Source organism: Polyodon spathula, chromosome 27 (genome assembly GCF_017654505.1).
Source record: "Polyodon spathula isolate WHYD16114869_AA chromosome 27, ASM1765450v1, whole genome shotgun sequence".
Classification (NCBI taxonomy): domain Eukaryota; kingdom Metazoa; phylum Chordata; class Actinopteri; order Acipenseriformes; family Polyodontidae; genus Polyodon; species Polyodon spathula.
In genome coordinates this window covers 7585214-7605917 of record NC_054560.1, presented here as the reverse complement: position 1 = coordinate 7605917, position 20704 = coordinate 7585214, and the positions used below count along the sequence as shown (strand labels likewise).

Genomic DNA, 20704 nt, shown 5'->3' with positions numbered 1-20704 from the left:
TACTTTCAAATGTTTGTTGTGATGCATCCCTATAGAATCTCATGGATGGCAACAGATCAATGTTCTTAACTTCACCATTACATTATGCACTATAAAGCAATCACTGAACCAGTAATTGTTTATAACAGTAACCTTTAAACCATGTCAGCCTTGTTTCATCAAAGTGCTGTATTAGTGATTATTTGTGGTGATTGAACCATATTTTCTTTGGAATATGTTTATTTCTTTGAATATGTTTAATTTACAGATTGTATTCCTAGTAAATTACCTGACATGGCTTGTGCTTTTTACTCAAACATTTTTAAAGTGCAGAGCATTTAATGACTTGCATTGAGTTGATTTCCTGGAATCCTGTTTCTGTTAAACCTGGGAATCAATTCTTGGTTTGTTCTCTGCATCCAGCTGCGATGGCCTGTCAGCTGATGTCATAGGCAGCCAATACAAAAGACCTGTTTTGCCTAGAATGATCAAGCTGATAGCTATCAGGAGGCTCCCATTTACACACAGTGCATCTGATTACAGCATCCCCACTTCTAACAAAAAGAGGCTTTTCTTCCTGACCAGCCACTCTTAGAAGCTGAAGTTTAGATCAGAGCCCTGGAGCCTGCATATAGAGATGCACTGCTGCGTGCCTCTGCAACAGCAAAGCAGGAACACGCAGGCCTAGCCTGGTAAACATGGGTTAGCGCTTGTATAGAATGGCAATGGGAAGGGACAGCATGCATAAGAAAAGCATGCAGAACATTGCAGGGAAACAGTGACGAGCACTGTTCCCAATGTAATGTTATCAGTGTAATAAAAAAATATTTGGAAACTATGGTCAATGCCTAGTATAACCATGGGTGAAGCATGCAAAGTTACTGAGGGGCTTCACAGCTGCGCCTGCAGCTGGAATGATCACAAGAGAATCTAAACGAACTGGCTAGCCAACATGGCCTGGCTAGCGGTACAAATGGGTAAGCCGACTGTAGCATGCACATGGTTTTGGGACACAGTTTTTGAGACAGTAACATGACCCTGAAAGTTTTTTTTTTTTTTTTTTTAATTCAAGATGTGACACGTTTAATACTTAAAATACAAAAACACACATTATATAGTTGAAGAAATATAAGTGGACCAGTTTTTCACTGTACACAGGTCCTTAGTGAACTCGGCCCCTCAGGTTGTTATAACCGGAAAACAACTGTGAAAAGAACAAAAGACTTTCTTTGTGACAGATTCCATGCCTTTAGAATCCTGTTTGTGTCTCTTCTGGTATGCCCTTAAGCATTCCAGAATGTTTACCTCATAGAGGCGTAGATTCTAAAATCTATTCCCTTATCCCTACAGTTAATTAATGTCAGTACCCAACTCGAGACTCATATCAGCTCTTTATTATATCTCTATGTCTGGACATGTGTTGACTGCACATTTTTAAAAGTTAATCACTATTTGCTTTACCATACCTTTCTGGGCTTTACAGCAGTACCTGTGCTTTTACAATGCTTTATTACATTTATATGAGGTTAAAATATAAAGGAATAGTAGATTGTTATATTATTAACTATGCAGTCAATGACATTGCAAACACATTAATAGATTTAAATAGGAATAAGCGAGTGTAGTAGCCATGGCATCAAAAGCCTATAAATGCCTCCACTGTTTGTTTTCATAGGCACTTTCCCTTGACAAAGGCATGTTAAACATCAATACATGTTGAATATATATATATATATATGGCCCTGTAATCATTTTAACTGTGTGTACAATTTAAATATCACTTGATTAACTAAATAGACTCCACATTATATAGACCCAATTTAAAGATTAGGGTTGTTTCGGAAACGAAATAAAACACTGATTCAATTTACTGAGATTGGAGTTGACAAACTTTTGCACTATCTGGCTGGGAAGATTAACTATTGTTGACATAAGTGTGTTTACAGTCTGGCGTAATGGGAAGCTAGCTTGGACTGCTCTCTAGTGGACAATTACGGTATTTGTTTTCATCAAGAAGATGAACTGCTCTAGAAACGGCATACACAGCTACTAGAATGTAAAAGCGAAAGACTGGAGCTTTCACTGCCGGTATTTAGCGCCAGTGCCACTGTCACTAACCCCCCTTCAGTGCTTTAAATTTGAAAGCAAGAACTGGATTGAGTCAAAACTGACCATTAAAGGAAAATTAGAAGCATATTGATTGTCTACATTGTATTATATAATGGATATTGCTGCTACCACTGCAAGGGCATTTGATATTGAGGACTTGCCAGCCAGTGAAAAATCAATATGTAAGTTTATATCCCCTTAGCTGCAGCCACACTGTGCAATGATTCACGCAGTTCGCATACTGCAATGCATGCAATAGAAACGAATGGTTAGTTTGCAAAACCACAGCAAAGATGTATTTATTTAAAGTCGTGATTTTTAAATAAAATCGATGTTCACAAATGACATCATCGTCATGCAAATTCGTTGGACGCTTGCGTCACTGTTGGTGCACGCTTACCCAAGACTTGGTGACGTGGAGCGCATGGGGTGCGCTGTTAACGAGGTCGGAGCGGAGACGCAAACAGAGGCAGCCGGTTTGCTGGCTCTGCTCTTGACTGTATAATAAATAAGACAAGCAATAGCAGCTGAGCGGCTTGCATGCCAGTCCGTTTGTAATCCTCATCATTCATCGCATAGCCGCCAACAAATAATAATAATATAAATAGCAAGTCATTTATTTATCTATTTTTGGAGGACATCGTGTTGTTGTATTTCTACGGGGGTCGGTCGCCCTCTTCCTAATCTCGGGATCCCGAATGGAAGCGGCGGCGGCGGAGGGATCGGCGAGCCCGGCCGAGGCCGGGGAAGCGAGCCCCTCAGCCGGGGCAGTGGCGTTTGATGACACGGAAACCGTTATCTTTGCGATGGATACCTGGGAGACAGGTAAGCGCTTTCATAATAACATTCATAGGCATTTTACACGCATCACAAAATTCAGATCTTTATAAGGCTGTCGACGTGAGATTTGCTATAGATGAAAAACAGTGAGCAGGTTAATACTGTGTGTGTGTGTGTGTGTGTGTGTGTGTGTGTGTGTGTGTGTGTGTGTATGTGTATATATATATATATATATATATATATATATATATATATATATATATATATATATATATATATTGAGATTGATACTATCGCTATGTCATCATGTAAAATAATTGTTATGTCATGATATTATTACGTTGGTAGGTTTAATGGGATTAAAGTGATCTGCCCCTAGCCTACGCTTTTGCAAGCTTTACACAGCGGTGAGACAAGTTTTTGCGTGGTTGGTTATATATCTAGCACAGTTTAAATAGGCATTGCATTGCTGTAGACGCTGACCTTTCAATTTGAACGGTCAATTCTGTACCATTCACACCGGTGTAGACGCAAGCAGCTCTGGTGTGTGTGTGTTTGGGGTTTGCTCTAGTTTATGTAAGCACTGGGTTTATTGATTCATATACAGAACATACCGCTTCAGGCGTGGTGACGACGGGAGGATGTTTGATGTGTTCTACTGTTGTTATCCCAAGTTTTGAAGCAGATTTGATCAGGAGTAAAAATAGGATATCAGAAAAAGGCATTTTTCTAAATGTGTTCATATCCATGTGTCAGTACAGACAGTGGAATTATTTTGTATACTGTAATTCTAATAAAAAAAAAACAGATGGTGTTGCAAACCTATACACCATACTGTATGTAATCCTGCATTTAACCCAATCTGTAGTATTTTGTATTTCACCTGCACTAGTATCTAACCCTGATGTAACTATCAACACTGTTATCTGCTCTTGAACTGCCCCGATATCAAATCGTACTGTGTTTTGTATTTGCTCTTATTAGGACTGAAGCCATTGTATTTTTGTATCTTGCTCTTAATTGTACTGTAGTTCTTAATATGTGTTTTTTGTATACAGCTGTAAGTCTCCCTGGGTAAGGGCATCTGCTAAGAAATAAATAATAATAAAATATGAGCCTTAATAAAATATATAGTATATGAACATATAGTATTCCATTATTAATTACTGTCAGGTCTTTGCAGTGATATCCAAACCACCTCTCAAGGTTGCATGAGTTGTAATTTCCATCCCAATGAGTAAGTAAAGGCAGCACCCTGGTCATTGCTTATAGATAAACTTGATTTCATTGAGGTAGTTTCACTTTCAGCACTGCTATCTTAGTTCACTGGTTCTCTCATTCTACCCATCTGTTTGTTTAGGCTCTTTCAGTGCTTTTTGCATGCTCATGAAATGCCTCATGAGCAATTTGCCCTGCAGTGCTTGGACTATATGGAGTGACTTTGAAAGGATAGTGCATTTGTGTGGGTGTGGTTTTTGCACAAAGGTGAAGAGACCGAATCTGAGGTGATATTTTAATGCAGATCCACACTTGTCAGCATTCTCAGCAGCTGCGTGACTGAACTCTGCAACCATGCCGCGCAATTAAGACGCTGTGTTAACAGGGGCGTAGCAATTCGTGATATATTGCACTGACGCTGTGTGTTGTGCTGCAGTAAGAAAAGCAGCACGCAGCTCATTGTAGTTCACCAAGTGGTTCTTGAGTGAAGAATACGTGTGTTTTTTAGTTGGTACTAATACACATTCTCTCTATCCCATCTCATTTGTTTTTTAGCAAATTGGACCATCGTTAAATTATAATTTTGTATGCGTTATACAGTTAGATGAATCTAGACCATCGCGCTTATAGTGATGCATGTTGTATCGCGATCCGTATCGTGACATCAGTGTATCGTTGCACCCACCTGTGTTACAGGTATTGGTGATCTAAGCATGTCTCAGACATAACAGGACATCCCCTGTTCTACAAACCACTCTAGGGCAGGGCGATGGAAAAGCTTTTCCATAAATGGGGACAGTCGGTCAATGCTGCCGTGTATTTGATCTCTCTATATTTGTATGTCTTGTTACAATGTTTACTTTGCAAAGCCTCTTGTGATATAACCTCCTGTTTGTCAGGTTGGAAATGAATTGAGCTGTACCAACACATTTCTAAAAGCAAACAGGCAGCAAGCGTGTAAAGAATTAAACGCTCACTGCCTATGCAAATTCCTTCAGCTTACAAGGACAACATAAGTGCTGAGCACCACTCTGTTAATTTGTCAGGAAGAGATAAGTAGATTAAATAATGGAGCTTTCCTGGATTGCGTAGTTGGTTGCCTGTGTCTCAGTATACCTGTTTTTAGATGAGGATTCCAGGGTTGGAAATCATGCTCCTATTGCATAGCAGTTTCACCCATTCCAGGTTTTAATAGGACCTTGGTTAGACACATAGGTAACAAGCTCAAGTGCGTCTTGTTGTAGTAAAACCAGGAGTGGATCAAACTGCTATGCAGTGGAAATGGATTCTGCTCTCTCGTTTGTACTGCCTGGTATAGCCCATTTTCCCATTTGGTATTTAAACAGTTTATACTGTTTAGCTGTACTGTTCATTTTTAACTGGGTGTTTTTATTTTGTTGAGCCTGTAGCTTTCAGTGTTTTTGTAGCTTTAAACAAATCTTTTGTTGTCTGCTGGAAAAGTCAGCTGACAAGCCATTTTCTGATTCCAGCTGCAGCTGTTTTTTTTTTTTGGGGGGGGGGGGGGGGGGGGGGGGGGGGGGGGGGGTTTGAGCATCAAACAGGTCTGGGAGCATTGAAAACGACTCTGCTAAAGGTGTTGTTTTTAAATGTCTGTTTTTGATTTGGGAGAGGTGTTGATGGACAACAGGGATGGCAACAAGGCTCCTATTGCATAGCAGTTTCACCTTTTCCAGGTTTTTATCACATGCTTGCTTAGACACAGTGTATAGGTAACAAGCTCAGGTGTGTCTTAATAGTAAAACCAGGCATGGATCAAACTGCTATGCAATGGGAGTCTTTATTTCCATCCCCAGGCAACCCTGCCCTGACACATCTGCTGTGGATGTGTAAAGGAAACAGGCTGGTTAGAAACATGGTCGCCCAGAGCTGCTCGCTTGGACAGTGGAAAGGAGGAACAGTATAGGAGGACACTGCTGCTTTAAATTGTGTGGTTCCTGTTTTCTCTAGTTTTATCTCCTTGAGAACGACATCCTGTTGCTGGCAGTGACCCAGGGAAGGGGAGCGCTCTGCAGCAAGGAGGCTTCAGACCTGCAGAGCTGCAGCTGCTGCTGCTGCGTCCGTCATTATCCCTTTATTATTGTAGCTTTGAATCAAGCCTGAGAGAGGGCTGCTGTTTTATATGTCTCTTCTAATGCATGTGTGCTTATTTTTTTGTTCTTTCTCTTAACTGATACGAACCAATAATACCATTGTCCTAAAAGTTAATTAAAAACAGCATTCCTGATAGGCTTTTGGAAAAATCTGTCCGACACAAACAGAACAATCCCCAGGAAATGATTGTTTCCTCAAAGTGTAGGTCAGGGAGGGGAATAAGATTACTATTCACAACAGTTTCGCCCGTTCCAGGTTTTAAGATGAGCTTGTATAGGTCACAAGCTTGGGTGTGCCTTATTCAGTTTCATAGTAAAACCAAGAATGGATCAAACCGCTGGGCCATGGGAAGTCTTATTTCCATGCCTGAAGGTGAAGGACAAACCCAGCCAGGGCCGTGCACCCCTTCTTATGTGAAGCAGATCCAACACTGCAGCAAGAATAAAAAAAAAAAAAAGTTACAACCACAAGTGTGATGATTCAGGCCACCAATCTCATTCCCCAGGTTTTGTGTGCATCTATATATATAAAATATACACGTCCAATATGAAGTGTAGATTTACAGTCTCGTTTTACTAAAGTGCAGTACAGCTGTTCCCCTTTATGCATGCTTTTAGTAATGTTTAAAACATATTTCATGTTCTTCTTTTTCTTGGTGCCTGTATGGTGTTTATCCACCTGTCTGTAAGGAAACTCATGTAACTTGATGTCTGCAAACGAGTGCACTCGGCACCAATGGCTAGTAAGGTTCGTTTGATTTGGTTCCGATATTCAGAAGTTGCACACCTGTAGCGTAAACATTGGTCGTTCGACACCACACATGTGACACCTAATTTTAAACAGAAATCTGATAATGATCAGTTACCTCATTTTCTGGGGGAGAGCTCAGGTACGGAGGTGGTCTGTCATCAGGAGAGGATTCAGGTAAGCTTACCTCGCTTGTACTAATAAGGTCCTGTCTTATATATCCTGCCTAACTGTGTGTGTAGCTTTGCAAACTCTGCTTCCGTTGTGTTTACGAGCAATGGCTAAACTCTGTCAATTTCTTGCTGTGTGTTAAAATGTTGATCCAGACAGCAAGGTCAGAATGTACCCCAGCTTATCAATTCCTTTTTTCCCCACTTCCTCTGGGCTGGTTGAGTAGATAAACATATTCCCACAACTGCAGCTGAGCTCCAGTGTTCATTGTTTAGCATCTGTCTGTCTCAAACAGAAACCTGAGGCACAGCAGCACTGTCAGCCTGAACCCGCCCCCTGACATCTGCTGACTGTAATTGGGGATTGATCTGTTTCATAAAGCTGATCATTTAGTGGCAGTTATAGATGAATTAAGTACAGCTTTGGAAGAAACCAGTTACCATCAAGCTAATAACAAACCTCGCGTAATGACAAAGAGCACAGGAATGGATGTTTATAATCACGTTTATAATCCAGCACAGATCAGTATAATTCTGCTTATGACGGGTGAGGTCCCTTACCAGCAGCTTATGACAAGGGGCTGTTGCTGTATGGAACAAGTGCGTCCTAAACAAGGTTCGATTTTGCAGCTTTTCTTTACTAGCCATGGAAATAAGACTCCTGTTGCATAGCAGTTTGATCCATTCCTGGTTTTACTATGAGTTTAATAAGATGCACCTGAGCCTGGCATCTGTACACTGTAGCAGAGGTACTCAATCCTCATCCTGGAAGGCTGCTGCCATTCCTGGTTTTTGTTCTAACTGTACACTAAATTGGTTAACTGGACTAATTAAGCTTCTAATAAGAACTTAATTGGTCCAATTAAGTAATTTAGAGAACAAAAACTAGGAGGGGCAGGACCAGGGTTGGGTAGCCCTGCCCTGTAGCAAATCAAGCTCCCAGTAAAACCTGGAATGGGTGACACTGCTATGCAACTGGAGTCTTATTTCCATATCTGATTTTGTTGTGCGGGGGGATGCTTTCCCCACCCAACCAGCGTCAGGAAACACATCCGCGATCAGAAGTCTGTAAATGTTGCCAGACAGCATGCTTATAACAGCCCATGACCATTCAGGGATGTGTGAACAGCGAACTTCTGCTGTTTTCATTTTTAGTTTGACGACTTTGGAAAGTTAAATAAAAAAAAAAAAAAAAAAAAAAAAAAACCAGAACACTCGTTGGGCGTCTTTTTGTAAATTGTACTACGTGCTGGACATGTACAGGTTTGTGGGGGAAACAAAACCACTGTGAAACTCTCGCTTCATTGTTTGTTTTTTACATTTTTAATTCTTCCTCATCCTAACAGAAATGAGAAGTCGTGATACTGTAGCTTGTTTATTTCTCTTTTTAATGGGTACAAGAACAACAGTACCAAGAACTGAACATTTCTGAAGAAACTGAAAATGCAAAAATATAAAGCTAAGAATTGAAAGCGGTAGCTTTTGTCCTTGTGCAGTAGCTTATGTCTTTGTGTTTGTGTTGAACAGTAGGGCATATCCCAGTACACAGTTTAACAAGCCGATGATGCTGCAGTAGAAATGAGCTTGATTGGGCAGAACTGAGTGGCTGGCGATCCCGTCACAATGACCTCATCTGCTGGGAGCTGTTATCTTTGTGTCTTGTTATCCTGACAGCTGCTTTGCTCAGCTTTACATAGTTACCCCTGCGCCCGGTTGTGAATGAGTCCTAATTGTTGATCAATAATAAGGGTTTAAAGGCCCTGCATTTAATAGAACAATGTTTATTCTGTTTCCCAGCTGCTCCACCCCCTCTCCCATTCCATTGTAAAATACTGCACTCCAGCCTCAACTGCCTTTTGACCTCTTGCAAGCTTTCACCTTTAACCCCGGGCGGTTGCTGCCTGCCCTCCACAGTGGGCCCTGGCTCAAGTCTAGTCAAGCCAGTGGAAGAGAATTGAGTCTACAGCAGGTGGTCCCAGCCTTGTTTCCTTGCTTGCTGTGGGTCATCAAGACCATTTTAAAACCTGTGCAGACAGTGGCAAGGATGGGGTCAAAACTGGTTTGTTCGGTGCATATACCCCAAAAACGTTCTTCCAGTACACGGGCGCCCATTAGGGCATTGGTGCTTGTAACAGGAATCCCAACTCAAACCCCACAATCCCGTTAATGTCTTTGCTGAAGAGGCAGGTTGTCATTTAAGAGATGCGTAGTCGATTTGGCAAATTGTTTGTTTGTTTTTGTTTTTGTTTTTATTTACCACGCATCAGGCATTGGAAGTTACGCCATGAACTGCCGATTATAAGACTGATCTGATCGCTCAACTTGATTCGTTTGGCTGGGAATATAAAGTTGGTTTCTACAGATATGAGAGAAGTGCACCTAAGGGACACCTAAATCCTGCTGCGGACATTGTCAGTTGTTTACTTGCATTCATTTAGATTTTAGTACTGTTTTTAGTGCCTGAAATCACTCTTTGCTTTTATAGTCCCTCTCCCATTGAGGGTTTTAATAAATGTTACATACACATTTTACAGTGAAATAGATTTTATTTAAATTTGACATACAAACTGTTTATTTAAACAAATTCCAGATGTTCTCAAAACAATGTGTTTTTTCTGGTAAACAGTAAAATCTTTGCCATTTAGCATTATTCTTTTGCATTTTGTATGTTTAATCCTTCAAAGCCTTGGCTCATCTGCTGGGGTGGAACGATTAACTGTGTCTCTGAGTCGAGGGATACCTTCTTTACATGATATATTGCACTGTAACAGAGGTTTGTATTGTTCTAGAAGACCAAAAGCAAACCCCATTGCATCTGCAAATCACACCGGATTTGGCAACAAAACAGCAGGTGAAGCGTTCTGCTTCCCAGAGAACCTGGGAGGTGCCCTTGAGTTTGGACAGCACGGAAGATCTCTTCCCTAAAACCCCTCCTCCTTGTGCATCAGTACTTCATCAGACTTCCTCGGAGCGAGCTCTGGAATGAATGAACAGATTGCAAGAGCCCCCCTTCCGGAAGAGAGACCCTTCTGTCTGACCCCTCCGTTGTCTGCCTTGTCTTGCTCGCGTTGCTGTTTGTAATCCACGGCTCTTTGCCTCTGTGTGGGTGCCTCTCTGCTGCTGCAGCTGCCTTAGTCCTGACATAACTGACACTCGTGTTGTAAAAAGGCTTACGTTAATTTTGGTCGAGTGGCGTCAGAACAAGATTCCTCGTCTCCCAGCTATTAGTCTTTAATCGACTAGGCTGGGAGACAACTTGCGTACTCAAACGGGGGAGTCTTCTGTTTAAATCTGGACCGGATTCCAGCTCAGTTTTTGGTGTCCCATCAAAATAAGTTGCATCCCACTATTGTACGCTCGTAGGTGCTGCAGTGTGAGGACGATTGCTTTGCTCCACCTCGTTGCGTTGAGCTTGGTCTGCCTCGAGCGATTGCAGTGGCTTCTAATGTATCGATTGTATTTACAGAATACGCACACTGCAATCTCTTTATTTCCCCTTAGGTGAGAGAAAAACAAGGCTTTATTTCTCTCTGTTTTGACGCTTTCTGTTTTTCCTTTTTACTTAAGCATACTAAATCCTTCAGTCTGTTTTAGTCCCTAGTTGAGTGGCCAACAGCTGCTATTGTGAGTGTGTGCAGATTATATAACCATTTACAAAGATTAAGTACAGTGTATTTGGTACTGTGTGTATCCTTTTAGCTTTAATGTATTTTATCTTTAAATGATTCTATTAGTGTGCGCTGGATTGACTGCAGTCCAGATATATTTGTCCACGATACATGAATAGCACATGTGATCAAGCAAGCAGCCTTTATGTACCCTGCTACTGGAGGCAATACCCTTTCTTTAAAAGGGATGAGGGGGCAGTTCATGTGCTTTTTTGTCAGAGCAGTGTGTCTTAAAACAAAACGATAGTACTGCACTGAGGGCATGCGATTAGCAAAAAAAAAAAGTAATTAAAGAAATGAAAAAACAATATTAAAACAGCCTAATATGATAAGCACATGTTTGATATTGCTGTAGGACTCTGAGTTGACATCACAGCGAGGACAGGGCAGAAGTGACGTTGCAGTCGCACGGCCTGATCTTTAGAGTTTACACCTTATTGAAAGTGTCAGGGCTGTAGCTCTGCAGGAAATATAGCGCTGTAGCGCACTAGCACTTTCATTAGCAGCTGATTCTTGAGAACACAGGGTCGTAAGTAACTATGGCTCCAGACTACAGCAATATAAAGGGAAAGCACTATAGTAGTGATAGTTGTGAACCCCAGTGCTGGATGGCCACTCATTTAAACATACAAATGTATTTAAAAAGGTTTCAAACCTTTTGCGAGTCTGTGTGATTTTTCTGACAAGGTATGAAGTAATTGTTGCAGTTGCAATGAAGTGGATGGTGGTAGCATTTTAATTATTTGTTCTTGATCTGCATGTATTATTCATCATATAGCTCGGGGAGGGTTATGAATACAACATTTAAATAAATAATAAGAAGAATCTAAAGCATGCGTGTTGTCAGTTTGGAACTGCCAGAAACTAGTTTAAAAAAAAAAAAAAAACTAACAAAAAAAACTCGCCACGCCTCATGACCTTTTGAAAAGGCTAATGTTGTGAATTTCCTTGTAGCCACAGACTGGGGAACATACAAACATACTGGCAAATAAGTGATCATGCTGTCAGATCTGTTTATTATTTTGCTGGTTTTGTCCCCTTAAGGTACGCAGTATCTTCTTAAAATGCATTTGAGAGCGACTCAAGAATCGCGAGGAGGAAACTGACAATTTGAAGGAGCAGATCCAACCTGTCAGTACATTTTAAACCCTGTTTCGAGCACCTCTTTGCAACAAGAAGGTGGTTAACATCTTTTTATTTGTGGGGTGCGTGATGCCTTGTACCTTAAAGGGTTACGATCGTCCGTATGCGATTTGCCTGCTTTTCTGAGTTTATTTCAAATATCTATTTTTTGCTCCTTACAGATAAGCCCTTATATATACAGTGCAGTGCATTTCTGAGCAAAGAAGAAAACAAGACTTTTCCCTCCCGAGTGCGCGAGAGCATGACATACCGGAGAGCGTTGCGTAACGTTTCTTTAATCGCTGCCCTCGGGGGGAGAAGCTGTTTTTAGCTCCCAGCCTGACGGGACTGGCTGCTGTCACCCGCTGAGGCAGGAAGGTCCCAAGCCTGGACTGAACCAAGGACAGTGTGGGTAGTCCTGGAAGGTAAACCCACCTGCACGCTGCAGCAATGGGAGAAGCCTAGAGCCAGTCAAGACTTAAAGGCTGCTACCGTGGGTCATACATAGGGGGTGCTGTTGCCTACACCTGTATAGCTACTGTATATACCGACTCTAAATTCATGACCTAATGTAAATCCCACTATTAACAGAGTAAAAAAAACATTCACTGCAAAGCAAGGTAGTAGGCTACTGCAGTGGGTCATAAATAGGTATTGCTGTACAGGGATGGGCATACTGGAAGACTCCCGTTGCATAGCAGTTTGAGCCAGTCCTTTTTTCCATCTTACTGTTGCTTAATTTGCCATGTGTCTCTAGGGCTGCTCCCATCCTTGTGTTCTTTTTAGAAAGTCGTTTCTGTGTTTTTGGGGGGGGGGGGGGGGGGGGTGGATTCCTTTCTGGGTGAAGCGATTAAATGAGCCGTCTCATAATCGGCGGATTCCTGTGTGAACGCCATCCCAGAGAGACGCAGAGATAATCTGCACCCTCGTTCCCATGTGAATGGTCGTTCTCAAGCTCTGTGGACTGAAATGCTCAGTCAAGCTTATAACCCTTCTGATCCCAGGATGTTTGATTTATAGTCCTTAAGTCATCCTGTGCCATCAACTAGTCATTTTAAGTACCTTGCAGTGGTAAGTAACATAAACTTAATGACCAAGGCAAGATTTTAACTTAAATTTATATAATCATGTAATTATATAGTCTCTCCACATTTACAAGTCCTAGAATGTCTTTGGGTGCCTGATCTGTACTCCTACTGGTATCTATACCCTGTGAGCATCCTCATTCGTTGTAGGGATGGAAATAAGACTCCCACTGCTTAGCAGTTTGATCCATTCCTGGTTTCACTAGGAGTCTAATAAGTGACACCTGCGCTTCTTACCTAGACACTGGAGCTAATCAAGCTTGAAGTAAAACCTGGAATGGGCGAAACTGCTATGCAACAGGAGTCTAATTTCCATCCTTGCATTATACTATCTGAAAGGGTTAGATATATCCCACCGGGTAATGCATTTCCAATAAATATAAATGCATGAAAAATGTCAATGCTTAGCTGAAGGGTAAAGCTTCCAGTGCTGCAAATCTACAGGTGTACGAGCGACGAAGGCAGTGCAGAGAAGTTCCCAGGAGAACTGCTGGGAATACCAAGCACAAGCTGCCAGCTTCCATGTCCGACCCACGAGAAACTTGAAAACAAGTATTTTGTTGCTGCTCTGGTTCTTCTACAGTAGTTGCCTTTTTTTAAAAATGTTATTTTCTTTTTTTATTTGATCCAGTGTTCGTTGCTGCTACTGTTGCCGTGTAAGATAAACAGTGCTGGGGACCCATAACTGCACTTCAAAGTCCTTCAGATGTATATTGTTTTGTTGAAATGGAAAATGCAAGTAGGTGATCTTGTGCTGTAGCCTCCCACGCTGGGCATCTGTATGCATACCAGCTAGCACTTCACAGCTATGAAGTGGGACACGGCTAGATTAGGATTCATAGCGCATTGTGACTTTTGTTTACAGACTTCTCAAATTTGTACTGTTTCTTGCTGTAATCCTATATCTGGCACTGGTGTTGCTATACTGTTACCTTAATACATGCCTGGTCTGGGCAGCGAGACACGATCACTGTGCAGATATTTCAGGGAATTTAATGAATGAATGCAACTGTGCTGTAGCATGCACAATCCGCCATTTCAGCTTCAAATAACATTGTCTACAGTATTGACAACAGTACGTAACAAGGTCAGTGCAAATCATAAGGTCGCATGTAAAATTTATAGTTGGTATGAATACACACTCTCCCTAACTTATTTAACTTGTGTTTTTTATCAGAACAGTCAGTTTGATCTTATGCGTCATACAAGTACTGTCAGGACCATTACATGTGTCATGATTCATATCATGTCGTGACTTGGGCAACAGGGCAACAGCAAAATCCATTCCTGCAAAGTCTTCTCGTTTAGCAAGACACACCTGAGCTTGTTACCTGATACACACTGTGGCTAATCAAGCTCACAGTAAAACCTGGAATGGGTGAAAGTGCTATGCAGTAGGAGTCTTATTTCCATCCCTTGTCTGTGCCATTGGGATGTTGTGTGCTGTGGTTGAACACCAAGCTACAGTGCTGTGTCCCAGCTAGTGTATGACCACCACTAATCTAGTGTTCATCGCCCCAGGAGAATGACTGTACGGGACCCTGGGCCTGATGAAATGGGCAGGCAGTGGGAGGGGATCGATTTTTGGCAAGCACTGGAAGCAAAAATCTGCACCCCCCCAACAAAACATCCTCCTACTAAAGCTACGACTGTTTTTATCATGCAGCATCCCACACTTCTAGTGCATGGACCAGCTTTCAGCTATGTTGGTGTAATTATTGGTAATTTTTTCTCCTGTCTACTGTCTGATGTGTTTTCATTAAAGAGAGGCTGGAGTAGGGGAATGTGGGTCTGCTGTCTGCTGAGAGAGCGGATTGTGTTACTGTGGAGCTGGTCTCATGCAGAGCCTCGTGGATCTGTGCCTCTCTCTCTCTCTGAGACACACAATGCATCAGTCTATCTACATTTACCTGTCCTGTATTAGTTTATTTCTCATTTATATCTATAGATCTCTCATACTTTTTCCATTTCTCTCTCTCTCTCTCTCCCTCTGTGTCTCTCTCTGATATGTGATGGTCTTTGTCTTCCTCTAATATTCCCCCCTCTCTCCCCTCCACACCCTTGCCTCTTTCGTCTCTCTAAATCAGCCCATATTGTCCTTGTGATTGCAGTCATTTTTTTTTCCTGCGAGTTTATTGAATTGGCATGATTCTCGGGAGTGATAACAGTTACTGTTATTGATGTAACAATCTCAGTTTTCAGTTAATTTTCCTGTAGACAACTTTAATGCCTGGTTTTCTCCAGTGGACCATAGGTAACGTCTCGGTGAATGTTGAGGTTTGAGTAGCATTGACATACAGTTTAATGCACAGGAAAGTTACAGGAATCGGGCATGACAATGTGAGCCCTAGTGACCTCACACAATACCAGGAAAACAAGCCAGCTCCTGCTATCATGATTCCATTGCAGTGTTTGCCAATAACGATACATATCACGATATGTAGGTGGCGATATGATATGTATCACGAGACACGTGATGATTCTGTTGGGCTACTCGTACGATGCATAATAGGATCATTTAGAAAGGAATGTTTTGTTACAAGGTCAAAATGCAATAAGGTGAACGTGTATATTTGTCACAATACACTATTTAAAGAAAGTGTCATGATTCATCGATGCACAGTGAATTGTTACACCCCTAGTCATTTGAATGGATTAATTCAAAATCTTCATTTACAGGAGGTTGCAATGGGGCTGCCAAGATGGAAATGATCAGTACGGATCAGGGAGATGCAGCTTGCATATAGTGCAGAATAGAGAATACTGTACATGGCAGGGGGTTCTGGTTACGTAACAGATCAATCTGCTTGGTTAAACAAAAGTGTGCACTACATGTGGCAGGTGTTGACCCAAACCCCTGTACACAAGTCTATATATTCTGCCACAGTGTACAGTACGGCATATTTCAGAACACAATAAAAATGAACATGCACTAGATTTCCATAGCATCTGGGGGGGAAAAAACATCACCTACTTTCTTTAGCATCCACTGGAGTGCTCTTATCCAAGACGTGCCACCCTGTCCTGTCTGCCTGGCACCAGCCCCACCCCCTTTCCTTGTTGCTACCCGCGCTGGAACCTTCTGTAGCAGGCATGTGGCCCCTGATTGGCTGCTGGAGTCTGTTCAGCGCAGCTGATTGGCTCAGAGTGCCTGCTGTTTAGCTTGTGCTGCATGAAGGCTGGTGCTGCTCACAGGGATTAGATCCTCAATCCAGTCCAGGTTTTCTTTTCAGGGCTGGGATTTGCTCACGCCAGGAGAGCACGGGGACAGTGGCAGTACTTGCAGCTGCAGGATCTCTGTAGCTTGATAGTTGTTGGTGTGGTTTTTTTTATTTTATTTTTTTATTGTTCTTTTTTCGGTTTATCAGTGAGATTTTCTGGTGAACCCTGAATTTGATACTGTGCAGGTGGGTGAAATCAATGAATGCAATTTTGTGTATTTTTTTCTGTGATTTATTTATTTTAATAGTGAGCACAGTTTTAATTGGAGTGTTCTAAATGTATCTGCTAAAAGGAAGACACTGTTTTATATTTGATTTCATTGCATATTTTTTTGTTTGTTTGAGTGTATGTTGTGGAAGCCTCTGCCGTTGACAAATGTCGACCTTTTTAAAAAAAAGTTTGATACATCTAGAGAACCTCATTCCCATTAGTAAACTGCTTAACTAACTGTGTCACCGGTAATGACCTGCACAAGCCAATAGTGCAAAGAATAGCCAAGCCAGGGATAGAAATACGACTCCTACTGCATAGCAGTTTCACCCATTCCAGGTTTTATTATGAGCTTGATTAGTCACAGTGTAATGATACTGTAACAAGGTCAGGTGCATGTTATTGAACCCATAGTAACACATGGAATGGATCAAACTGATATGCAATGGGAGTCTTTATTTCCATCCTTGAAAGCAGGTGAACAAATGAGAAAACTAGCTTGCATCATAGTACCAGAGTTTGTATGGTGTTTTAAGTACCTTCTTCTGGCCACCTCATCCTGTGCATGTGTGTGTGTGTTTCATTGTTAAAGTTGTTTTGTAGCTTTTTCTGTTGAGCATTGTGACGCGTAGGCTGCCGGATGGTGAAAATTGTGAAACGTTAAGCACAGTAAAGCAGATTGGGAGCAAGAAATTGGGACTTAGAAAAATCTTTAAGCGCAAATCAGCAGTCGGGTGTTTGGCGATCCTCTTGCGCTCAGCCTGTGTAAATACAGCAAAGAATCAAGTCAGTGTTTTACTGGAATGGATAGGCATGAGCTCCACTCTAAAACTGGTGTGTGGGCTTGTTTACAGTGGTGATCGAGGTAGGAAAATCTGACAAAACCTCCCTTTATGAGGACACATTTGTCCCTGTTTTAAAGATACATTTCAAATATAAAATCATTTTAAAAAGAAACTTTCAATGCAGGACTCATTAATTAGCGGGCAATTCAAAAAGCCCTCAAACACTAAACGCGCGTGTGCATGAAGCTGTTCTGCTCGCTGTGTAGGACTCCATTCTGCAGATCTGTGAGCCCGGCTCAGTTGCATCCTACTCATTACAGGGAGTCAGTGAGGAGGTTTAATGTAGATTGCACTCTAGCATCTGTGTTGTAAACCCCTCTGTGCCTCGGTTTCGGCACTGCTTTAATAGCTCTGGCTCGTTGGAGGACGGCGTCTCTCGCACGTCAGTTGTATTTGTATTTGCATTTTCCCACCCAAGGTGGAATTTCATTATCGCCTTCACAGTTTCCCGTCGCATTCCTGCAGTACCGCGCGCTCTCCTGGGGCTCGCTGCTCCCGCTCTGCATCGGGTCTGCGGGAAGCAGATGGGCTTGTGTGTGCAAGGATGGAAATAGAACTCCGGATGAATAGCATTTTCACCCATTCCAGGTTTTAATGTGCTGCATTAGCCACAGTGCATAGATACTGCAACAAGCTGAAGCGTGTCTTTTTAAACTTGTAGTGAAACCAGGAATGCAATGCAATTTCCATCCCTGCGCTGTATACTGTAGAGTGTTTGCTAGCTAATGCACAATAGCCAAGTGGCTACACAGCTCTGATCAGAGCCAGACTTGACTAGATAACACAGTTCTTTTTGTTCTTTCTTTTACAGACGCTGCTGGTAAAAAGGCATTCATTACCGAGGTAAGAGAGCTCTCTGAACGGCACGTTATCGAACCCCCGCTGCCCAGCCGCACTCTCTCTGAAGACTTTGTTACAGACTATTTATTGACTTGTTTTTCCGCCACTGATGCATTATGTGTTTGCTGTTCCCTTTGCATTTTAATAAGCGGTTGTGAAAAAACAAAAGAAGTGTGAATTATGATCCCTAACTGTCAAACGCTCCGTAGTGCTGAGCTTAGAAACACTGAAAGAAACTTCGTGAATTCAGTGACAAAGTGAACATTCCAATCTCTCCTTTTTTCTTTCTTTCTCCAGATGTCATCCTCTTCAGGCCAGCTGGGGTCCGCCCCCGGAAAAAAGATCGGCCATCGCGGAGTTGACGCGTCGGGGGAGACCACCTACAAAAAGGTAAAAAGTAAACGGAACAAAAGCAACTAACCACAGGCACATACACGCTACCACTGGAAGATCCCCCCTCATGAGCAGAAGGTGGTATGCCCTGATGCTCCATTCTAAATGTTTACCATGATAACTATAAACTCTAGGTTTGCGGTTTATTAAGCTTGCACTGTGCATTTATTTATGTAACCTGGTAACAGCCCATTGTAACTGCTAAGGTCGTTTTTCACTGGTGTTCCCAAGTGGCAGTTGTCATGCCTTCCTGCACTTTGCTGTGCTTTTGCCTTGTTAAATCTCTTGATATGCCAGATCTACATTTCTGTTTATCGCCTGCCTATTGTAAGATCTTTGTCCTGAATACTGCAACCCTTCAGTAAAGATACTATAGTGTGGCCATTGAACTGCATATAGCTTTGTGACACTGAGTGCAACGGCACAGCAGTAAATGTTTCTCTCCTGCTTCAAGGTTAGTTGATGCCCAGGCTGCTTGCATTGTGCAGTACTGTGTTGCTCACTCTCCCCTCTCTCTCTTTCTCTGTAGACCACCTCTTCTGCTCTTAAAGGAGCCATTCAGCTGGGGATTGGCTACACTGTGGGGAACCTCAGCTCCAAACCAGAGAGAGATGTGCTCATGCAGGACTTCTATGTTGTCGAAAGCATTTTCTTTCCCAGGTAAGTGTAGTATTATTATTATTGTTGTTGTTATTATTATACACCTTCACTAGCCATGCACCCAGTCCTGGGTTTCAGAACCACCCTTAATTAACTTTTACATTTAATTGTTCCTCCACTAAAACTACATGAACAATTCTGAAGTGAGACTTCGTGCTGTGATAAGTGTGATCATTTCAAAGCAGATTTAGCAGGAGCCTGATTGTTCAAACTCCTGCCACCTGGTCATTTCAATAACATGCTGTACCGAAACAAGAGGAGTGGGGTGAAACCCAGGACTGGACGCAGTACTGGTGCGCATTTCTGACTCCTGATCTAGTTTTTGCACACTTAATGAATTATCCATGCGTTCAGATGGCATGTGCATTCAAGTGATGTTGCAAAACTAAAATTTAACAAAATGGTTAAATTCATACTGTACAGAGACCAGCGCAATGCATGCAGCCCCTGGTCTGCCTGTAATGTGTTTCCTCTCCTCCGCTCCCCAGTGAAGGCAGCAATCTGACGCCAGCGCATCACTTCCCAGACTTCCGCTTCAAGACCTACGCTCCCGTCGCCTTCCGCTACTTCAGAGAGCTGTTCGGGATCCGGCCCGACGACTATCTGGTAACTGGACTCGTCGCCCGTCCGTGAAGCGTGCAGTGAATGCAGCGCGTGGGTGTACACTGGATAGAAAAACAAAACAAACAAAAAAATTCTCATTGGGCTCATTTGGCAGGAGAAATACTTACTAAGACTGGTTTTAAATTGATATGTTCTAAAATATCTTTTGTGTTTTTATAAATAATACACACTGCCATACATTGATCTTAATTGATCCTATTTGTTACTTAACAGGGTTTGAAGAAAGACTCCCATTGCCTAGCAGTTTGATCCATTCCTGGGTTTACTACGAGTTCAATAAGACACACCTGAGCTTGTTACCTGGCTAATCAAGCTCATAATAAAACCTGGAATGGGTGAAACTGATATGCAGTAGCTGGTCCACTGGTCCATAGTGAGCACACTGATTAACTCTGAAGTATTTCCCATATTGCACTGCCTTAATCGATACTAAAAACGCACTGAAACTGAAAATGCCAGAACAGGGGACCATGTCAAAGTAGGACCTCAACGTTTCGAACACCAGTCAACCAAGCAAACCAATTGAAACTGGAAGTAAGAGCTCTTGGCTACGGCAGAAGATTTGAATATCCAACAGCCTCTTGTTTCCAATATGTTTGTAACTTAACTTTAAACAATGGACAGTATCTAAAGCAGAAGATCAGAGGTAGAAATGATGGACATATATCTTGTTGCTTAATTAGCAGATAAATGTATGGAAATTAGCAGATAAACGTATGACTCCTATTGCATAGCAGTTTCACCCATTCCAGGTTGCATTACGAGCTTGATTAGCCAGGTAACCGTTAACACGCTCAGGTGTGTTCTGTTAAACTCATAGTAAAACCAGGAACGGCTCAAACTGTTATGCAACGGGAGTCTTATTCTCATCCCTGGTGTGAGTGCATGATTTAGTAAAGGCTGCTGTTTGCCGGTTCCGT

At 42.1% G+C, this 20704-nt stretch overlaps 1 protein-coding gene across 1 annotated transcript; it reads left to right on the top strand.

Moving 5' to 3' along the window:
* Positions 1-2525: 2525 nt before the first annotated feature.
* Positions 2526-20016, top strand: LOC121301248 (phosphatidylinositol 4-phosphate 5-kinase type-1 gamma-like). Its single transcript, XM_041230412.1, has 5 exons — positions 2526-2913; positions 18079-18110; positions 18405-18497; positions 19030-19160; positions 19649-20016. Exons 1-5 carry the CDS (start codon positions 2787-2789, stop codon positions 19791-19793), a joined length of 528 nt encoding a protein of 175 aa, XP_041086346.1. The 5' UTR covers positions 2526-2786; the 3' UTR covers positions 19794-20016.
* Positions 20017-20704: the final 688 nt, after the last annotated feature.